General features: G+C 45.4%; 4 protein-coding genes across 4 annotated transcripts; 1 reads left to right on the top strand and 3 right to left on the bottom strand.

Moving 5' to 3' along the window:
- Nucleotides 1-596: 596 nt before the first annotated feature.
- Nucleotides 597-2,033, bottom strand: PtA15_5A838 (uncharacterized protein; the record flags this gene model as incomplete). Its single annotated transcript, XM_053169641.1, has 6 exons — nucleotides 597-721; nucleotides 810-908; nucleotides 1,020-1,082; nucleotides 1,172-1,252; nucleotides 1,326-1,683; nucleotides 1,773-2,033. The coding sequence occupies 6 exons, from the start codon at nucleotides 2,031-2,033 to the stop codon at nucleotides 597-599; spliced, it is 987 nt and encodes a 328-aa protein (XP_053020818.1).
- A 745-nt stretch (nucleotides 2,034-2,778) lies between these two features.
- PtA15_5A837 (uncharacterized protein) lies at nucleotides 2,779-3,485 on the top strand (the record flags this gene model as incomplete). Its single annotated transcript, XM_053169640.1, has 4 exons — nucleotides 2,779-2,892; nucleotides 2,983-3,105; nucleotides 3,228-3,317; nucleotides 3,402-3,485. 4 exons carry the CDS (start codon nucleotides 2,779-2,781, stop codon nucleotides 3,483-3,485), a joined length of 411 nt encoding a protein of 136 aa, XP_053020817.1.
- Nucleotides 3,486-5,235: 1,750 nt separating this feature from the next.
- PtA15_5A836 (uncharacterized protein) lies at nucleotides 5,236-5,749 on the bottom strand (the record flags this gene model as incomplete). Its single annotated transcript, XM_053169639.1, has 2 exons — nucleotides 5,236-5,430; nucleotides 5,630-5,749. The coding sequence occupies 2 exons, from the start codon at nucleotides 5,747-5,749 to the stop codon at nucleotides 5,236-5,238; spliced, it is 315 nt and encodes a 104-aa protein (XP_053020816.1).
- Nucleotides 5,750-6,217: 468 nt separating this feature from the next.
- Nucleotides 6,218-7,487, bottom strand: PtA15_5A835 (uncharacterized protein; the record flags this gene model as incomplete). Its single annotated transcript, XM_053169638.1, has 3 exons — nucleotides 6,218-7,075; nucleotides 7,259-7,344; nucleotides 7,427-7,487. The coding sequence occupies 3 exons, from the start codon at nucleotides 7,485-7,487 to the stop codon at nucleotides 6,218-6,220; spliced, it is 1,005 nt and encodes a 334-aa protein (XP_053020815.1).
- Between the last annotated feature and the right edge of the window lie 13,474 nt (nucleotides 7,488-20,961).

Here is a 20,961-nt window from a genome sequence, read left to right as displayed (position 1 = left end):
ACCTGGGACAGGCCAATGTAGAATGAATTTTTTACTCATCAAGTGCAAACTTACAGGGGGGAGCAGAGAGCTGACTTTTTGATAGAGTGCGCAATGAAGAGTTTGATGAATGGAGTGCTCAAGTTGTGGCGTTGATGGAGGCTGAGAGCGGCCCGGGGGCAAAAGCAAGGAGTCCATCCGGACAAGGTATTGGTTAGGTCTACCCCTCACTCCGATGATACGGCTTGAGATCTGGGGATGCAAAGCCCTCAATCCTGAGACGGATATCTGTCTGGGTGCTGAGATGAGCAAGTCTGAGGGCCCGCACAAACTTGAGGTACAAGTATTGTCTTTTCCAAGTGGAACACCGGAGAGGAATACAGAACAATGCAAATCCAAGCAGAAATGTAATCAAGTTGACAAATGGATATTGACAAGGAGCAAGAGGAAGCTATGGTGACACTCAGTTTTCACGTGCCACATGACTGACCAGTTTATGAAGAACAGAGGCACAATCTAAGCACTGGAATGGGACCAACGATAGGGTGACGAGTCAAGAGAGAATAGCCTAGGTAGTTTTTTTTTTCTTCAAAGCCTGCCTGATGTCCTAAAACGGTCTAGTATTTGATCTTGGTATTGGTCCAGAAGGGCGAGCTGGATGGGAACAAGGCTGGATCGCTAGCCCATCCTCTCAGAAGAACTCCAAAGGCGATTATCCCAATCAAGTAATACATAAGGATGGCTGGTCTCGCGGGGAAAGCCAAGCATCAAGTCAGGAGTTTAGCTTAATCCCACGAGGTTCACGGCACTCAAGAAGATCTTCCGCGTACCTATACGTTTATTCGGGAATCTTTGCATCGAGTCGAAGATGGGGGGCAAGCCCATGTAGTTACAAAAACTGTGACAAAGCGTCGCTGAAATCACGGAGCCTGGTGGGGAAGAAAAGCATGCAAGCACCAATGAGTACTTGTCCACAAAAGAAATCGGAGACTTGGTGTTGTTTCTGGTGATGTTTGAGACATGTTGAAGTTGCTGCTCACCAGTTCGAAGGTAAATAAACGCCGCATACCATCCGAAGATGGTGGTGTAAGTGAATTGGACAGCTGAGACCGGAACGGAATGCAAGTGATATACGATGAGTGTCTGGGGAGGTTTCTTGATAACAGGACAGACTAGAATTGAAATAACCGACTAGCTTGGAGGATTGCAATCATCAAGGCATTTTCGCGGCCGGCGAGGCTCCGATAAGTCTCCCAAATTCCATGGACATGCGCTATCAACCATAAGGTCAGAGCAGTGAGTCGTACTGAGCTTCAGCTATTTACAAACCGAGGGTTCTATCTTACCGAAGCCAAACCAAAGCGGAGTGGTGAAGATCAGCTTGGTTTTCGATGGTTGGTTGGCAGACGAGACCAAGAGGTGAAAGGCGATAATGCATCCACGATAGACGATCTCTTCAAATAGGGGGCCGAGGATCAAGGTGCGGACGACGTAGATGTTGATGATGTCCTTGAAGCTTCGACAGGGCCCGTCGGTCTTCGCTTTGGGCTCGAGTACCAATTTGGTGTAGAGTGCTCCCAAGAATAGAATCGTCGTCAGGATCACCGGCTGGATGCATAGTCGAATGTATTCAGGAATGGAACCAATGTGGGGCGTTTTCAGCCCGGTGAGAGCGAGTGCGTGCTGTAAAGTTTCGCCGATAGACTGTACTTCAAGGAAGCCGAACGAGTGAAAAAGTATGATTTCTCAATGTGTATCTGCTCTGCTATTTCAGAAATTAGAGGCTGTCTTACGGATGAATAATGTAGATCTGCACTTGCTCTAGCCAGGACGCCGACCAACAGGACGCTGCACAGGCTGCTCACGGAGACGGCCCAGAGCCGAGCCTTGAGTATGTCGGGGTGCAAGCGGTCGAGTCTGCGGCCGTTCTGATCGACCTCCGACGGCCGGGTCCGGGTCGAGGGGAAGAGGTAGAGCACGGCAACGTAGCTGCACGCTGCGAAGGCCGAGGCCGCATGGGCAGCTCCAGGTGTGAGGGCGTGGTGAGGCGACATGATATTGCAGGGGGAGGAGGCAGGCGGGAGCCCCGGGCAGCTTGATGATGTGTGTATCCGGCACCACAGGGATATTATTACCTACATCGGCCTACAATCCGCATTCCACCACAATCGTGGCACTGCTTGGCTCTCGACGATCGCCATGTTTTCGGCCGGAATCGGAAGGTGCCGTGTCGCGGCCCGTGGGCGTGGCCGACCGAGACAGCCCCTTGCTTGAAGCTGTTGCGCAGAAAGGGGCTTGTCACATGCCGGGCGGGCCCCTTTGCCGGCCGGCCATTTGACCGGCCACCGCGCTATTTTTTCGGCCTGTCAACTGCTGTTTCGGCCGTGGCACCACAGCCTGTTAGAGCCTGTTGGGCCGGGAGACGCGTCCCTGGAACCCTCACAATTGTATCCAGGTTGATCAGTCCATGTCGACCTCGTACATGGAGATCGGATACCGAGCTAAATTCTCATGGTTGCCGATCTCGCCACACTATCAATGGAGGGATCTGTAGCCAGAAGAACGACTGTGCCAATGGATCTATGGATCAGCAGGGGATCTGGGGTTCTCCACTCGAGAGCTTTGGTAATTTAAGAGCTCCGAGCTCTGCAGGCAGTCTCGGCAGTACTCTTCCCATCGCCATCACTTAATCTTGTAATCCGGTAAGTTCTTCCACATTTGCAGTTTTTCTCAATTGATGGTAGTGGTCGCACTAATCCAATTCAACTTCTTAGAACTGATACCTCACGGAAAACGCAGATGTGGTCGATATCAAGAATGATGAGGACATTTGTCCACTGCTCTTTACTGATGTCCGTCAGTGCAATCAACCCACCGAATGAACCAGTCGACGAAATCGAGAGGACGATGGATGTACGTTGTTTCTTCTTCTGCTACTTTCTCCAGCACATAAGACGCACTGGTGACTTAAATACGTTCCGCCGTTTCTGATCACCACCACAGTCATTAATTGCATCCAACAAGATCATGATTTTCGGCAAATCGTCTTGTAAATGGTGCAAAAGGGCAAAAAAGATCTTGGGTAATAAACTGAACACACTCCACAAAGAAGACATTAAAATCACAGTTGCGTTTGTATATTCTATCCCACAAACGAAATTTCCTCCTTTTATCTGATTCAGCTGACCCAGTCCCCTTTCCTGATTGGACTACGCCAACATATCATGACGCATTCATAACTACCTCAGAGCTTCGAATTGGATTTGGAGGCCACTGGGCCGACCATGGGGAAAGTGCTAGCGGAGAGGTTCAGCTTAAACCCATTCACCGTCCCCCAAGTTGAGTATTCTCCTCTTCCCGTATTTCATAGAGGGGCCAGTGCTTACATGCACATCAAAATGTCTGCACTATGTCCTCCAAAGATTTTCATCAACGCACAGCATCGCGGTGGCTGCGAAGACTTGATGGAGATGGAAAAGAATGGTGAATTAGATGAACTGCTATAAATTGCTTGTACCAACACATGTTAAAGGTCTAGATAGATCTATTATATGTATCCGGAGAAATACCAACGAAGCACACCAAACCTCCTTGTTCGGAAGAATCGCGAAACTAGACATCTTGAGTTGCTGCCTGTTACTGCAAGGCTTTTAATGCCGACTCGACATCTGTTGGATACTGTTCAAAACAGCCTGATTGCCATCCACTGTCAAGCGCTCAGTGACAAAAGATAAGTCTTTGCAACCGAGGGCCTGAAATGAGCTGATCAAGATTCAAGACAGATCGGAACCATTTGCAGTGAAGCTACTGAGTTTTTCGAATCTTGGGCAAGTTCGAACTCGTTATTTTATCTGGCATACAATTGCAATTTGATTGTTGAGCTAAGGTTGAGGTAAGAAGGATAGTTACAGAAGTAAAACTTTGAGGAAAATGTCAGAAGCTTTCTTGAGGTGATCAGGGTCAAGCAACGATGCAATCTGAAGAAAACTGGGAATAATGAAACTGTACAAGGGAACATGGTCAAACTTAAAGGTGGTTGGCAGCTTGGACAAAATTGTGAATCGCTGTGTTGATGAAAGCATTCCATGTAACAAACCAAGCCTGGTAGGAATTCTGATCCACAAGACTATCGATTAAGGGAACAACGTAACGGACTACAGAGAGAGATGCCGCTTCCAAATCACTAGCAATTTGTTCAACTGTTTGAGTGATGTTCCGAATAGCGTCAGGTCTAGGCGCTGGAAAAGTCGCGTCAACGTCGAGCAAGATTTCGAAAAGCAGTCTGAGTCTGGCAATAACGTCTCCTTTAGGTTGGCATAAACATCTGAGTTGAGAAGAATTCATCTGTGTAAATGAGGGTAGCCTTTGACAGTTTATACCGTGTTTTAATAGTTTCCTGAAGAATAATTTTGATAGCTTCATGATTGGTACTACCAATTGAGCAAGATCGATGATTGGTTGATGGGTCAATGAGTCGAATTGGGCATATCCCCTGGGAGCAACTGGATCGACGAGGCTGTTTAGGTTGATTAGCTGTTCATCGATCCTACGTATCCCACATTCACCACAATATTCGATAAAGTCCATTTCAGACCCTCTTGCGTGTTTGATGGTCCGCTCGATCTGATCTACTGCACTGTCGGTCAATTTTTTATAAGTAAAATAATCATCATCGCGAATTGATCCTGCTGGCGAGAGCCGCAACTGTTCTGTGAGCTCAGAGGCCACTCGAAAGACATCACACATCAACCCAAGTGCGTAGAGGAATTCTTTTCGGAATAAAAAAAAGCCTATACGCCTTGAATTGTTTGAGATGCTGGTCATTGGTTCGAACAAAGGCAGATGTATATTGCGGACAGAGGACGAGAAAGGTAGAGTTGATTTGAGTGATGTTGTAGTCCAGTTCCGATTGGATCTCCATTAGTCGTTTAAGTTTTGACTCCGGTTTCTCCATCATGCTCGCAGGCGCTAGCAATTTTGGCATAGTGGCAAGTTGATCCTTTAAGAGAGGTAGGAAGGTCAAATTTAACCGATCGTAAAGAACTTCTCTCGAGTCCTCAACATCAACAGGGACAGTCCGGGTAGCTTCATGAGCAAACTGCTGCTCGGAATTAATTTCACGCTCCAGATTTACAAAACCCTGGACAACTAATTCTAGAGAGGATTCAAAAATCAGCCAATGAACTGCTTTGATGAGCTGTTGGATGATAAATACCCCCTAACTCCTCGAGCTTTGGTCCAGATCTCTCCGACGTATCAGTCGGTGGATCCTCCATTGTTTGTCGCTAATTGCGTGACGCGCCAATCGTGCAGGCTGGGGGAAGTGCGAAATCCAGTCTCAGAGAGCTTGATTGCGATAGTCCTCAGACTCGCCCCGATTAGGACTGTGGGCGATATTGCTGCTGAGGTTGGAAATGCGAGGGGTCTGGAGGAGAACGACGACGATGAGAACTGCCACATACGTGAAAAAACAAGTCAATTTCCGAACTAGGATTTCTTGGTCTCCGAGAGATAGTCGATGGATGGGGGCAGTAGATGTCTTATTTACAGGAAGTATTGGTCATTGACTTTTACTGCTCGCTTTCCATATTGTTATCCGGAGAAACACCGACAAGCACATCAAGTAGCCAAGCTAGGTTCTACCACCTACCGCGTCCTTGTTCGGAAGAATCGTCAAGTCGGAAGACGTGCCGAAGTGTGTCTTGAGGCTTTCAATGCTGAGTCGACAGCGACTTGAAGTTCCGATCAGGACCCGACCGGCACAGTCCATAATCCCCGCGCCCCCACGGGGTCCATCACTCGCCCCAAGGTGGAATTGATCATGCTTCTCTGCTCAGTCTCACTCGTGATGGCAGCAACACTCATTCAATTCCGGCCTACATTGAACTTGACTATGAAAATATGAAAGCATGCTGTTCATAAGGGCCCTGTCATGGGCTCATTGATTCAGGAAAAGTGATTGTAAACGATGGCTTGAAGTGAGTTGACAAAAAAAGATCGGAACGATTTGAAGCGGAGTGATTGAATTTTTTTTGAATCTTGGGCAAGCTGGAACTCGTTGTTTCGTTGCATTGCACATGCATTTAGGATTTGGCTGTTGAGATGAGGTTGTGGTAAGAAGCATAATTGCAGAAAGAAGACTTCGAGGGAAATGGCAGATGTTTTCTTGAGGTGATCCGAGTCAAACAACAATGCAACCAAAAATGAAGAAAATATTGGATGAGAAAACTGTATGTGATCAAAGCTGCTTGGCAGCTTGGATGAAATTATGAATGGCTGCTTTGAATAGAATGTTCCATGTGTCGAACCAAGCCTGGTAGTGGTTCCGATCCGCAAGTCTATCGAGCAAGGGAACGAGATATCTGACTACACAAAGAGATGCCCCTTCCAAACGATTAACGATGTTTTCAGCTGTTTGAATGGCTATCCGAATATCAACAGGTTCATCTGGAAGATCTGCTTGAAATTCGCACAAGATTCTGAAAATCAGTTTGACATCCGAAGTAGCTTCAACAGATTGGCATAAACATTGGAGTTGCTTGGAGTTCATTTGGGTATGCGATGGTAGCCTTTGATAGCTCATGCCATTTTTTGAAATTTTCTCGAAAAACAGTCTTATTAGCTTGATCAAGGGTATCAACAAGTTAGCGAGTTGGATGAGCGGTTGGTCGGTCAATAGTTCGAGTTCATCATCTGGCCTGGGAGCAGTTGGGTCGACGAGGCTCTTGAGAATGTCTAGTGACCAATCGCTCCGAAAGACTCCCATCAGGCCACGTTCTTCGATAACCTCCATTTCAGACATCTGTGAGTGTTTGATAGTGCGTTCAATATCATATACTGCGGGTTCTTCTTGTCCTTCATACGGAAACGAAGCATCTTCACCAATGAGTGCCCATCTCGATTCCGCCATCATTTCTGTGTAGTCACAGGCGGCTCGAAAGGCTTGAGAGATCCTCTCAACTGTAGAGAGGAAGTCTTTCTTGAATAAAAAAAGCCTATAAACCTTGAATTGTTTGAGATGCTGGTCATGGGTTACATTAGAGTCGGATGGGAGTTCCGGACAGATGACGAGAAAGGCGGAGCTTATCACAGTGAGCTCGTGATCGAGTTCTGGTTGGATCTCCAATATGCGCCTAAGGCTTGATTCCTGTTCTTTCTGCATGCTGACAGCGTCCAGCAATTCGAAGACAGTGGTGAGGTGGTACTTCAGAAGAGGAAGAAGTGTTGACTGTAGCCGGTCGCAGAGAGTTTCAATCGAGTTGTCCTCATGGACAAAGACCTGCCGTCGATGCGGATATTGAGTAGACGTCCCTCCCAGCTCATCATATTTACGCATCAGGCTTTCGAAACCCAGGATAACCAATTCTAGACAGGATTGAAAGGGATTCAAAAGTCAGCCTAAGAGTTTGATGAGCTGGTAGATGACAAGTTTGATAGATTTAAATACCTCCTAGGTGATGGAGGTTCGGTCCAGGTCCCTTCGGCGTGTTACTCGGTGGATTTTCCATTTCTCTTCCGTATTAACTCAGGTAACTCGACGATCGTCCAGGCTGGGGAAGGTGCGCAATCCAGTGTCGGCTTGAAAGGCGCCACACCTGAAAAAGGGTGAACATAAATGTTGTGACATAGATGTCACATGCATCTCCTGGACTCGCCGCAGCACGACCAGTAGTTCTCATCCCGGGACAATCCCGGGTTGAGGACATACACTACACGGAAATCTATAGGATTAGCGAGTCATACCTGAATAATATATACATACACCGCTGTTGTAACACAAGTGTTACATGCCTGTCCAGTACTCGCCGCAGCACGTTGTCTAGTCCAGCCTGGGACACGATTCCAAATTCAATTTCCTATGTATCGGACGCTACAATTTACGAACTCCGCTTGTTCACAAACTTAACACAAGCGTACCCTCCTCGGGGGAGCGTAGCGACCTCCGAAGGAGGGACTTGCCTCTAAAGTCGCATGTCTCGCCCTACAGGATCGAGACAAATGGCAGGGAGGACCCTACGCTCCCCCATTTTCCCCAATATCTCCCTGTTTCCTTTTGATACATCCCGCGCCCTTTGCACCATTGGAATGGCAAGCTTCTTAGCTTATTTTCCCCCACTTCAAACTCCCCCGTATCCATCCCCCCTTGTAAGAAACATCCTGTAAATGTTGTTCCATGGTGGATTTCTGTACCCAATCCCCCCCTTTGAGCCCGCGCGGGCTCAGGGAATTTCAAATTTTGAGCACAAAAACCGCTGGATCACCTCTCCAGAACCACTTCACAGTAGGTGGAGTGGGCTAGTAATTATGTGTGTCAGCTAGGTAAAATACTGTGAAATGGAAGCTGAGATTGCAGGCTACAAGGCTGTCTACTCAGATTTTTTTTAAACTAAAAACTACATTTTTAAAAACATTTTGAAAATAAAATATGTATTTTTTGCCAGAAATTCTCGAGTCTGTAGGGCCAATGTTGTGACTTTAGAGGTAAGCCTCTCCTTTGGAGACGCTTTGCGCCTCCTCGGAGAGGCTTTGTTAAGCTCGGCTTGTTCATGCCTCTATGACTGCCAAGCTTGCCTAAGCCTCTCCAAGGAGGTAAAGCAAACTTAACACAAGTCCCTCCCGTGATTCAGGGTGCAAGCACCCTCCCAGGGAGGGACTTGCAGGCAATGTTGAGGTTGAGCAGTAGTACAGGGTGAAACACTGCGCTATGCGCTATTTTTTTCTATCTCCAAAAATGAAAACCAAGATAAAGGAATTTTATGAATATTTTTTGATATTATTGCTCCTCCCACACCCAAGAAGAAAATCTGATTTTTCAGCTTCTTGTACTGCACTTAAAAATCCTCAAATACATGAAATAAGAGAAGTTTTAAGCAGTAAGAAAGCTGTGCCAAAAAAAGCGGTAAATCTCTCTTATTTCATGTATTTGAGGATTTCTAAGTGCAGTAAACAGAAGCTGAAAACTTTGATTTGCTTCTTGGGTGTGGGAGGAGCAATAATATCAAAAAATATTCAGAAAACAGACTTACTTCGCGCACTGCGAAAAGCTCTTTGCGCACTGCACGTGAAGGGTGCAACTTTTTCAAATTATTTTTTGTCCAATCAATAGAAAAGCTTATTGTTGTCCTCTGTGAATTTATTTGGAGTTTTTTGAAGCTTTCTTGTATGCTTAAAAATCCCACCAATAAAAAAACAAGTACAGCCATTTGGGGACCTGGAATTCATATTCCCACCGGCCAAAAAAACCAAATAATTTAGTGAATCATATTAAATATGTAGTTAAAAGTTTTAGAATTTTTTGGCCACTTTGTGCAAGAATTAATGAGGCTTTCAAAAATTAGGAAAGTTCACCACTTACTGGCGCATTTTGGCATATTTTGAGATTTTTGAAAGCCTTGTCCTTGTACAAAGTGGCCAAAAAGTTCTAAAACTTTTAAATCCATATTTAATATGATTCACTAAATTATTTGGTTTTTTTGGCCTGTGGGAATATGAATTCCAGGTCCCCAAATGGCTGTACTTGTTTTTTTATTGGTGGGATTTTTAAGCATACAAGAAAGCTTCAAAAAACTCCAAATAAATTCACAGAGGACAACAATAAGCTTGTTTATTGATTGTTCAAAAAATAATTTGAAGAAGTTGCGCCCTTCACGCGCAGTGCGCGAAGTGTTTGCAAACTTCGCGCACTGCACAGTGCGCAAAGAGCTTTTTGCAGTGCGCAAAGAGCTTTTTGCAGTGCGCAAAGTAAGTCCATCAGAAAATTCTTTTATCTTGGTTTTCATTTTTGGAGATAGAGAAAAATAGCACATAGCACAGTGTTTCAACCTGTACTACTGCTCACGCAAGAACCTTGACATTGCCTGCAAGTCCCTCCCTAGCGGGTTATAGGAGTGTACCAAAGCACACTCTGTAATACACCCTGTAATAAGAGTGTTGTGCCAAAAAGCACACTATTTTAGAGATGAAAATTTGAAATTGGGGTACCCGTTGGCACCCGGGTAACTGCTAGTTTTTTTTTTCAAAACCAGCATCTCACACCGCCCCTGGCACCGGCAATCCTTTTGGTAGTGTGGTATTTATTCCTGTGTTTCTATACAGAGAAATACTCCTCTTCTTTGTTACGCATAAAATATATTGTCAAATTAACCCCAGAAATGGAATTTTCACACAAAATAACCTATAGCAACCCACTGGAATGACCCCTCTATGTGAGAGATTTTCAGTTTGAGAAAGAGATGCAACGGAGAGGGAGGGGAAAATTTTGAGGGAACTTGTGACTGGACCAAGGAGCAAAGGTGGGTTGGGGTGGTTTGTGCTCTGACTTGATGATTTGATTTCAAATACAAGCAGAAGAAATATGTAGTTAAAACTAGACAGCCACCTTGCAAGATCCAAAGGGGGCCTAAGTTTTTGAAGCTGCAACAAAAGGCGGCAAGGATGTGAGAAAAAGGCCTCAAGGAAAAAAGCTTAGAGGTGGAGAACAAGGACGAGGAAGCCCTCAAAGAGGGATAAAGCTGCTAGCTTGTGCGGTAGAAAAATGCACACACACTACAAGAGACTGGATGTTGGTCTCAGGGAACAGGCACGGAAAACTGATGAGGTTTATTTCTTCTGTAAAGCAGAGTTTATAAAATATTACAACTGTGGGACAGGTTGCGGGGAGAAGGTGAACATGCATATTCATCTTGAGTGAGGAGAAAGGAGTGAAAGATGTGTGACTGGGTGAGAAATGGAGTCCTGGGCAGTTGCACTTTCAACATAAGTGACAAAAACAAACAAAACATCTCCTTTGAGATGGAAGAAGACACTACATGTATGCTAATATAAAATCAAACATATGGAAAGAGACATTGACACTTGTCAATGGAAAAGATGAGGCATTACAACTAGTAATGGAAAGACATCAAAAATTATTGATGGAAAATGAGGTACATCACATGCTGTGATGGAAAATGAGGTACATCACATGCTGTGATGGAAAAAGATGAGTTGGAAAGGGGGGGTTGAGCATCACTAATTAATGATGGAAAAGAGAAAGAGGCTGTGAGCGGAGAAGATGAGGCAGAATTCTGACACTATCTTCACCGGTTTAGGAGTTACACAGATTTCAAACTGTCACAGGGAATGTTTCTCTTGCTTATTTTTCTTCAAGCTGAATTTGCATTACATATGCATAATGTATATGCATAATTTTGCTTGTATTTATAATGCCCTGCGGGGTTGCACCCTTTCTATGGTAGTTAGCAACCTGTTTCTTTAGGGCAGGTCCCTTTGATGCTGTGCTCCTGTCAAACTATATGTTGTAGGGATGTACCCCATTAGATATTTAGCCCACCAAAGCCTGTTCCCTTGGAGCTAAAATCCCTCACCCACGGGTATAAAAGGGGGCCTCTCTCCAACCATTTGTTCCTCACGCTGGCAATTCTCCCCTGAAAGCATGCCACCTGTAGGAACAAATTGGCAGAAAAATTTAGGGAAAAGATGTGAAGATAATCAATCTACAAGACAAAAGGTGTTACCCATGCTGGGATGTGCATGGGCATTTCAGAATTCACTGTTCACCTTGGATTTCTCAGACCAGTTTCTGAAATCTTTTGACTGCTGGTTCCAGGATCACTGAAATATTGATGAACCTGTTGATATCCACCAATCTACAAACTTTCTCTTGAGAAACTTGATTAATTTCACAACTAGCCACATTTTTTTAGTCAGGTGGTGGTAAAACTATGAACATTTTGCAATGTGTATTCTCATATGCCAGGTGCGGTAAAAAAATAACAGCTGATGACACTTCAAACTTTACCTTTCATGAGTATTCCATCCTTTGTTAAACATTGTAGGGAAAACAGCCCCTAGTATTGTTCACATTTCACTGCATTGCAATGTGGAAAGTTATAAGTTACACAGCTTTTCCCATCTTTGGCACTGTTTGATACTCAAAGAATAGACATTTGGTTTTAACATCACTTACCTCCCAATTTGTCACAGGAATAGGCATGACAGAAACATGCCGGAAGGATTCATCTACCACTTGGTTGAGACTTTGCAGTTGCTACATTTTAGAAGTTTTTTGCACAATCTCATTTTACATGTGTTTTGAATGAAAGAAATCAGCTCTCCAAAATATTCCTTGTCACTTAGTCAAGGATATTTTTAGCATAAGTATAGTCAAATGCTTGGCACCACATCTTGTGCATTGAAGTTAACATCCAGAATGTGATCAAGATGGACCAGAAAAACAATTCCACAAGGGAGATTTTCATGTGTTGGCGTTGAGGAAGATCAGTTGGAAACAACTTCACCTAAATTTATGCTTGGATTGAGAAGAAAGTCTAGCAAAGGGTTACAGTTGGCATTCAACCCACATCAGACCATTTGACTGATAAAATTATAGTCTGGCACTCTCTAGAGATTGCCACACATTCCCCCCTGGTGACAGCTACCCCCATCCCTTGGAAAAAAATTGTTTGTAAAAAATCCACCCAAGAGTCTTTATCTGGCCCAATGTTCCCCAGATAGCCTGCCCGGCCTAAACACATGAAAATAAGATTTGACATACCTCCAGTGGCAATTCTGTATTGACAAGAGACCTGTAATTCTTAATTCAATACTGAACAAACCGGTGAGACTCAAGAGTGTGACCAACCTTGACCTTTTGATAATCTGATGGCTTCATCACATTGCTCAAGACAACCCCTCACAGGAATGGCCGCTGAGCAGCGAGTTTGTGAAAAACTTGATTGAAAAAATATGTACAAGAAAGCTGAGAATCAGGGCTACAACATGGCATAAGAGGCTTTGAATTTTATGCTGAGAGAAATGAGTACATAAAAAAGATGTAAACACAAGAATCATGGTTTTCTGTGGAAATGTCCCTCAGCCTCAGGCAAAGAATGGGACTTTAGTCCTAAGGCCCCGTTTGGAGCCGATATAATGGAGGACTTCCCGCCGATCTGGAAACCCAGATTTTCCCAGATTTTGCAGGGAAATCTAGGCAGATCTAGGATTTGGGACGATCGAGCCCAGATTTCCCCGCAAAATCTGGAAAAATCTGAGTTCCCAGATTGACGGGAAGTCCTCCAATTGGGCGATATAATCTGGAAACTTGTGACATCTGACGAAGTTTTGGCGGACCTGATCAGATGTCACATAGGATGTCATGCAAAAAAACTCATATATCGCCTGGATTATATCGGCTCCAAACGGGGCCTAAGCCTCTCCTTCGGAGACGCTTCGTGCCTTCTCCGAGAGGCAGTTAAGCTCGCTGAAGAGTACGGCCGCGCGGTCGTGGCGCCACGGCCTTGTTGAATTAGCCCTGCGGTGTTGCGGCTGTGGTTGTTTGTCCTTGTGTTTCTGTTTGAGGTGCCCTTACAAGGCATCCTCTCTCGTGTAGGGGTTTTTCCCCCAGTTCCTTTTCATATTCCGGCCATTTGCCAGCTTCCTCTCATCTTGTGCGTGATTCCGCTGAGCCTCTGCATCCTGAAAAGCCCCGCTTCAGATCCAGAAACACCCGCCCATATCCGCAGGTTTCGGAACCTCGGGTTTCAGATATCTGGCTTGATCCGCGGTCCCTCGACAGATATCCCGGATTATGTACAGTCAAAACCGTCTACTTGGGAGAGGACCCTTGGTATGCCCTCAGACAGACTATGCCGATTGAGGAAATACCTCCTGAGGGCATACATATAGCAGGGAGAAGCCTTTGGCTATGCCCTAAAGCATTTTATGCCCTTAGGCAGGTATGCCCTTTGTACTGGATATCCCATGCGGGATACTGGCTAAGGAGTGTGCCGAACGGGGCATTTTTGCCTTTGTCTCCCCCTTCCTAGTCCAGTAGGCCGGTAGAGAAATTCAGACGTTCGACTGAGTTAAAGTGCATGTCGTGGGCTCAGTCAGAAGAAAGCTCCGTCGGCACTCCGCAAGACTGAGATCCCTCGAGCTTAACATTCGACCATCTCTTCCCCCAGATAGATTCCACTCAAGCCCCCCGATGGACACCAACATCATGGAAGAGAAGTCGCTGCCAGCGCGCGAGAAAGACGATCGGGGAAGCTCCCAACCAACTCCTAACGCGCGAAGTGTCGGCCTGTTCAAGTCTCTTATCATCATATTCTCTTTTACCTCCAAGTTGGATTATGTACTCCTTGTTTTGCCCGCTTTTCTTCTATCTGTGCTGTCCGGTCTTTTACCCGCTTACATGACAATATTGGTCGGACAAGCATTCCAATTATTCGCCGATTATACCATTGCGACGACGGGTGCACCCGACTCCCCGGCTATCATCGCGCAGGCCAAGGATACCTTGCGGCAGAAAATCGGAGAAGTGGCTATCAAACTCGTCTGCCTAGGCGGCGCAACCTTCCTTCTGAGTCTGGTCACGCATACACTCTGGGCTATCAACGGCTCCAAGATATGCGAAAAGATTCAGGCAGCCGTCTACGATTCGGTCTCCCAGAGAGAGCTCGGCTGGTTCGAAAATGGAATGAAAACAAGATACCAATTTTCGGGCGAAGAGTCCGCAAACAAGGACAGTTGTCCAACAGATGATCGTTCTGCGACCTCTCAATCCCCAGCTGGCCTTATGGCGCGGTTTGCCAGGTGAGTATTCTCGAATAAAACTCAAGTAACATTTTCATCAGATCTACTTATTGAATTGTACATGCTTCTGGTTCTTCTAGGCAAACCGAAGATATCCGAGCAGCGATTTCTGGACGTATGGGGATGATCATTCAGTACACCGTAACTCTCCTAGTGAACACAATCCTCGCTTTTACCAAGTCTTACAAGCTTAGCCTCGTCATCCTCTGTACGATACCCTTCGTGACGATCCTGACGGCACTATCGGCTAAATTGACGGGACCCTTATTCCAAAAACACAGTTTCCTTGAATCTGCGCTGTCTACGGAAATTGGAAGGATGGTCAAAACGATCTCAATCGTCAAAGCTTTCAGCGCACAGCCTCTCGAGATAGTCAAGCTGGTCCGCTTGTCCTCCCAGCTTTCTAAAAATTACGTCGCTTTCGTGCGCATTTTGGCCGTCCGTTTGGGCATTTGCCAATGCCTCTCTCTTTTGATGTTCGTACAAGGCTTCGGCTTCGGCTCCAAGTTGATAACCGCTCAAGAAGTTACAACGGGGGACGTCAACACCGTCTTCTGGTCTTGTCTAGTCGCAAGTTCGTATCTGCAAATGCTCATGCCAATGTTAACCTTCCTCGAGAAAGCCCAGTTGGCAATCCTGAACTTGATCGCGCTCATGGATCAATCCTCGGGTTCATTGAGTCCCAAATCGCTGGAAGAAGCCGTGATGACTGACTACACCTTTGACACGACCAAGCCACCGAACGGCAAGTCTGATTCGCCTCCAAAGTTGGTGCCATTGAGCACGATGCAACAATCGAAACGCCGGTCTCGTGGCTTAATCCGCTCTTGGTCGCCTACTGCATCCACGGTCACATCTTCGTCGACGAATAACTTGAACGGAGAAAAGCTCAGAAACGCCCACAAAATTTCATCATGCGGCGCGCTTCCAACCCAGTCAATGATCTCTAATGCGCAACAAGTTCGCGCCCGAACTCAACCCGCGCCCCCGGAATGGCGTCTGTCCCGAAAAACACGCATGAGACACCTAAGGAAGCTGATACCAGCAGATTTCAAGGGACAGCTCGAATTGAAGGCTGTTACTTTCTATTATCCATCGAATGAGCCGACATTTTACAATTTCCCACCCAAAGCCTCAACGTTAATCACTCAAACTCCGAACAAACCCAACCTAGATGACGTATCAATGTTTTTCCCCTCAGGAGATTTCACATTCATAATCGGAGAGTCAGGCAGTGGCAAATCAACCATCAGTGCTGTCCTCATGGGCTTGTATCCTATCATGAAAGGTTCAGTTGAGGCTGATGAGCTTGGGTCGATTGGCTGGCTAGACCCTAACTGGTACCGAAATCAATTCTGCCTTGTCAGTGGACTCACCTCGATGTTTCTGCTGCCTGGGACTCTTCACGAAAACATTGCGATCGGTGTAGGAAGTACTCGTGACTGGCGCAGCGTCTCGCGATTAGAAGTCGTTCGTGCCGCCAAGTTTGCGCTTTTGCATGAATTCATAAGCGACTTGCCCCAAGGTTACGATACCAAATTGGATTCCGAAACAGACGAACAAACATCTGGGAATGAGCTTCCAAGCGGCGCAACTGGTTCGAAGGGAGTTCAGAGTCTCAGTGGAGGGCAGAAGCAAAGGCTCGGTCTGGCACGCGCTTGGATTCGCAACGCCCCTATCTTAATCCTTGGTAAGTGATTTCAATACTTCCGACAAGTCTCTTGTCCCATCTCACCACCTTCCCTTCCACTTTTTCCTTTTCGCTGACACGTGTAACCTTGATCTCGTTAGACGAAGCTACCTCGGCGTTAGACTTGACAACCCAGGCTCTGATGTATGATGCAATTCGACAATGGCGGAGCAACAAAACTACCATCTGCATAACACACGACCTGAAACCCATTGGACCCAAAGACTATGTGTATGTTATGCAAGCTGGTCGAAATGTCCAGAGCGATTATCGATACAAGCTTGAAGGCCAATCCCTCAGCACCAGCCTTTTTAAGCAAATGGCAAGAAAATCAACAAATTCCAGAAAATCACCGATGGTAATCGCACCAAAGGTCAAGTTTGAATCTAGCCGTCCACGAATGTCTGATCAAACTTGGGAGACGATCGACACATCTGAACTACAAGAGCTCGAAGAGATAGCTGCTAACGGGCATATCACGTTCTCTGTACCTCCAAATGACGGTCTTGGCTCTCAGTCAAATAACCTCCCTGGATCACGAAAGAGGATGACGTTTTTGGATGGTTTTATTCACGCCCTGAAATCTGACGGAAGTTTCCTCGGCCCTCAGCAAAGTGGGCTTGCCCCGGGATTTTCCTCCCCTCAGAATGCATGGCGACGTTCAGCTCGCCGTTCACCACCAGAGGAGGAAGATTCCACTCGAGACCGACGTCCCTCGCTCTGATCTAGTTTTTCCGCCGAGGAATTGACCAAAAACTCCTCCCAGAAGCCGCGCGGTTCCAGATATTCGAGGTACTCGATGGATCTATTCAAATTGAATGGTGGCCAGCATGTAGGAAGTAAGACCAGAAGGTCTAAAGTTCTAAGTACAGTGGAGCAAGAGGATGATGAATACCGAGAGTTCACTGCCTCCGTCATGCTACAAGCGAGTAAGATAGCCTCCAGTCGTAGAAACCAACTCAACAGCCAGATCGACTGTAATCCAGAAAGCGCCGAGAAGTTGACTCCAGAGCGAAGGAAAAAATGGTCGCCTGAGGAATTAGCAAACGTAGAAAGCGATCGTCCAGGAGTGCCTCATGAACCCAAATACAGATTCGGCTGCAAAACCCATCACAAGATCGACATCCCCACTTCCACCACCTCGACCTGGTCCATTCCTCAACTCTTCAAGAATATCGCACCCACACTAAATCAAAAATGGCTAACTTTGTTTGGATGTCTGGTTAGCATAGCTTCGGGCACAATGACACCCCTATTTTCTGTCGTCTTGGGAAACCTATTGGGCAAAATTGCCAACCCACCTCCTGGCTTTCTTCTCAAAAACTCGATATATATCATTGTTATCGCAATCGCAGACGGCATTCTAGCGTTTTTGAGAGTATTCATCATGGAAAAATCAAGCACGATGTGGCTCGAGAGCATGCGGAGTGTCGCGTTTGAAAAAATCGTTTTGCAAGATCAAGAGTGGTTCGATCAGACTCAAAACTCTCCGGCAAACTTAATTAATCGCTTGATCAAAGACGGTGCCGATTGCAAGGATCTCATTGGGCAAATATTAGCGGATATTTTGACCGTTCTCACCCTGATTACGCTTACTTTTGTTTGGGCTTTAGTCATAGGGTGGCAATTAACACTTGTGGGCTTGTCGTTAGCGCCAGTATTCTTCTTCATCGTAGGTGGGAGTGGGAAGCTTAGCTCCAAGTTTGAGCTTCTCAACAAAATCTTAAGAGAACAAGTTGCGAACCAGTTTCATCTGGTAAGGACGGTCTCTCTCGACTATGTGGCATTCTTATGAATCAAGACTAACACCAGTTTCTAAAATCAAACGTAAAACAGACCATCAGTAATACCAAAGCAATCCGCGCAATGTCACTGGAACCTCTCATGCGAGAACGATTCATCGAGTCTTCAATCAAGTCTCGAAAGATGTTCATCCGGTCCGCTCCTCTGCATGGTATTTCATCTGGATTAAATATTGCCATGACGTACCTGGCCGACGGTCAATTATTTGGTCATTCCCACGTTATAAGACATAGGATACTGATACTAAACTCAAATACTAGGTTTATTATTCTATGTCGGAGCGGTATTGGTGATAAAAGGCCTTTACACCTTCGAAAAGTTACTGCAAGTTTTCTCATTGATAATATTTTCAGTAACTTTTGCTGGACAAATCGTTGGTAGCGGTAAGCATTTGTGATGGTTCTTATTCTCGACTGACATTTTATTGATAATCCACATCTACTCGTGTTTTCAGTTCCCTCCTTTTCAAAATCAGTAAGGGCTTCAATGGACCTGATACGACTAGTCTCATTGCCAATTGGATCCAAAGAAACAAAAGGCGACCTTAGAATACCACTCATGGGCCAAATAGAATTTCGACAAGTTGATTTCACTTACCCATCAAGACCAGACGTTCCAGTTCTGAAGGGTGCATCATTTGTGGTTCAGCCGGGTGAATGTGTTGGTATTGTAGGGTAAGTAAACCTTCATTTTGTCTCATCTGGTACGATACTCCCTTGACTAAGCGCCGGACCTTATTCTTTCCAGAGCTTCTGGTTCCGGAAAATCGACCATTGCCGCCTTACTCCACCGACTTTATGAGCCCAATTCGGGCTCTGTCAGACTGGATGGATTCAATATTTCCCAGATTGATGCGCGTCATGTGAGGGAACAAGTCGGCATGGTCACTCAGCATGCAGTCCTCTTTAACGCAACGATATTCGAAAATATATCTTATGGCCACATGCCTCGCACCCGAGCCGGTAACAACTCGGAAAACATGAAAAAACACATAATCAAGACTGAAGTTGAACCCGTAATAGAGCAGGTACATCTTACTGAGTTTGTGGATCGACTTCCTCTCAAGTTGGACACCAAGATTGGCGAGAACTCCGATCTAATTTCCTCTGGTCAAGCCCAGAGACTCTCGATAGCTCGCACACTCTTGAACAAGAACCGGAAGATTTTAGTCTTTGACGAATGTACTTCCGCCTTGGATGCCATCAATCAAACAGAAATACTCAAGACCATTATGGAGATCAAGATCGGCAAAACCTCGGTAATCATTACCCACAAGGAGGACGTCATGAAACTCTGCGATAGACTCATCGTGATGGACAGGGGTCATATTGTCGAGCAAGGAACTTATCAGGAACTCATTGTCAAGCAGAACGGCTTCTTGAGTACTCTGAGTAAATGTGGGGAGTATACCGTATGAGTGCCAACCCATTTATCAGTGCCCAAGGCTTCTTTCGCATTTTTATCATTATTTTTCAGCGCATCTAACGTACATAGTCTCGTTGTATCTGTAAATAACTGGCGTTGTATTCATATATGCAGATTGTCATAATATCTTTTATTTGTCATGCTCTTGGGTAAATGGTGCAATTGTGTATTTATTAATCTTGTGGTTAACTATCTATGAATGATATCTTGAATTCCTCTCAACTTCATGGAGACGTGTCGGTGAAACTTGTTGCCAATTATTTGGAACATAAGTCACGCTCCAACAACTTTTCTCACTAGCCACCTGTTCAGTCTTCAAATAAAGAAAAAGTGTCTTGATCAAGTGAATTAAAAAATCTTTTGGGTCTCTTTCAGATCACTTTGACATTGAATTTTTTTTTTGTTTGAGCTGTGCTCAGCAGGTTGTTGGGGTATCCTCGACGTGGTAGCAGAAATGTAAATATAATTTTGTGCACCTCAAATTGCTAACAATTGTTCATTGCCAATGCGTTGGACTTCCACTGGGTCTTTAATAAAACTGGGACGGTATCTTTGAACAGTGGATTCTGATTGCAATATTTTTTTCATGGATATAGGTTTTTGGCTGAAAAGTTTTGAAGTAGCTGTTCTTACATTTTTCATTACTTAATAAATTATTTGAATTTTTTGGGCTATGGGAACCTTGTTTTTTAGGCGCCCAAATCCTACATTTCTTCTGGTTTTTAATGATTTTTTTAAACATAGAAGAATGCTTTGAAAAACTCCCAAAACATTCAGCGGGGCCAATGGGAAGCCTGTCTATTGATTGGCCATGAAAAATCTTCAAAAAGTTGCGTAGTTTACCTGCAGTGCGGGAAGTGTTTGGGAATCTGCGCACTGTGCAGTGCGCGAAGTGTTTTTTGCAGTGCGTGAAGTAAGTCCAAAAAAAAAATGTGCAACAAAAAAAAGCGACCAATATGCCAAGTAGCCTCCCCGGGAAGCGGGTGCTTTAACTGCTGGAACAGACCAGTCATTGAGGCTCAATGACCGGAATGACCTGGCCATATACAGGACTTGTGTGTTACCCCTCCCCGTGGCCGGTGTGGTAGACGGAAAAGTGAAAAATCAAAAGTTTTTTCTCATACATATATTTACTCACCCTAGGCCTCAAGATACCACCAAATAGACCTCATGAATGGATTCTACGGCCAATTTTACCCCTAGTCACCACTGGAAGCGTCACTGGAACCCCGCAGGATTGGAAGTTACACCCTCTTGGACGCTCATGGACACGGCCAGCCTCAGTCATTAACCTGTCACACCCCTCAAGTCACCCTTCCCAGGTATACGCATACTCATCCCCAGCCAAACACATACTCTTTTCTATACCTCTTATCTCCACTGCATATGCAGGGGACCAACCCCATTTCTTCTGTATTTGACATGTCCCCGCTTCATTTATGCACCCCTTGCAGCTGCATGCAGTCTTC

Source organism: Puccinia triticina, chromosome 5A (genome assembly GCF_026914185.1).
Source record: "Puccinia triticina chromosome 5A, complete sequence".
In the NCBI taxonomy this organism is placed as follows: Eukaryota; Fungi; Basidiomycota; class Pucciniomycetes; order Pucciniales; family Pucciniaceae; genus Puccinia; species Puccinia triticina.
This window is presented reverse-complemented; position numbering and strand designations above follow the sequence as displayed.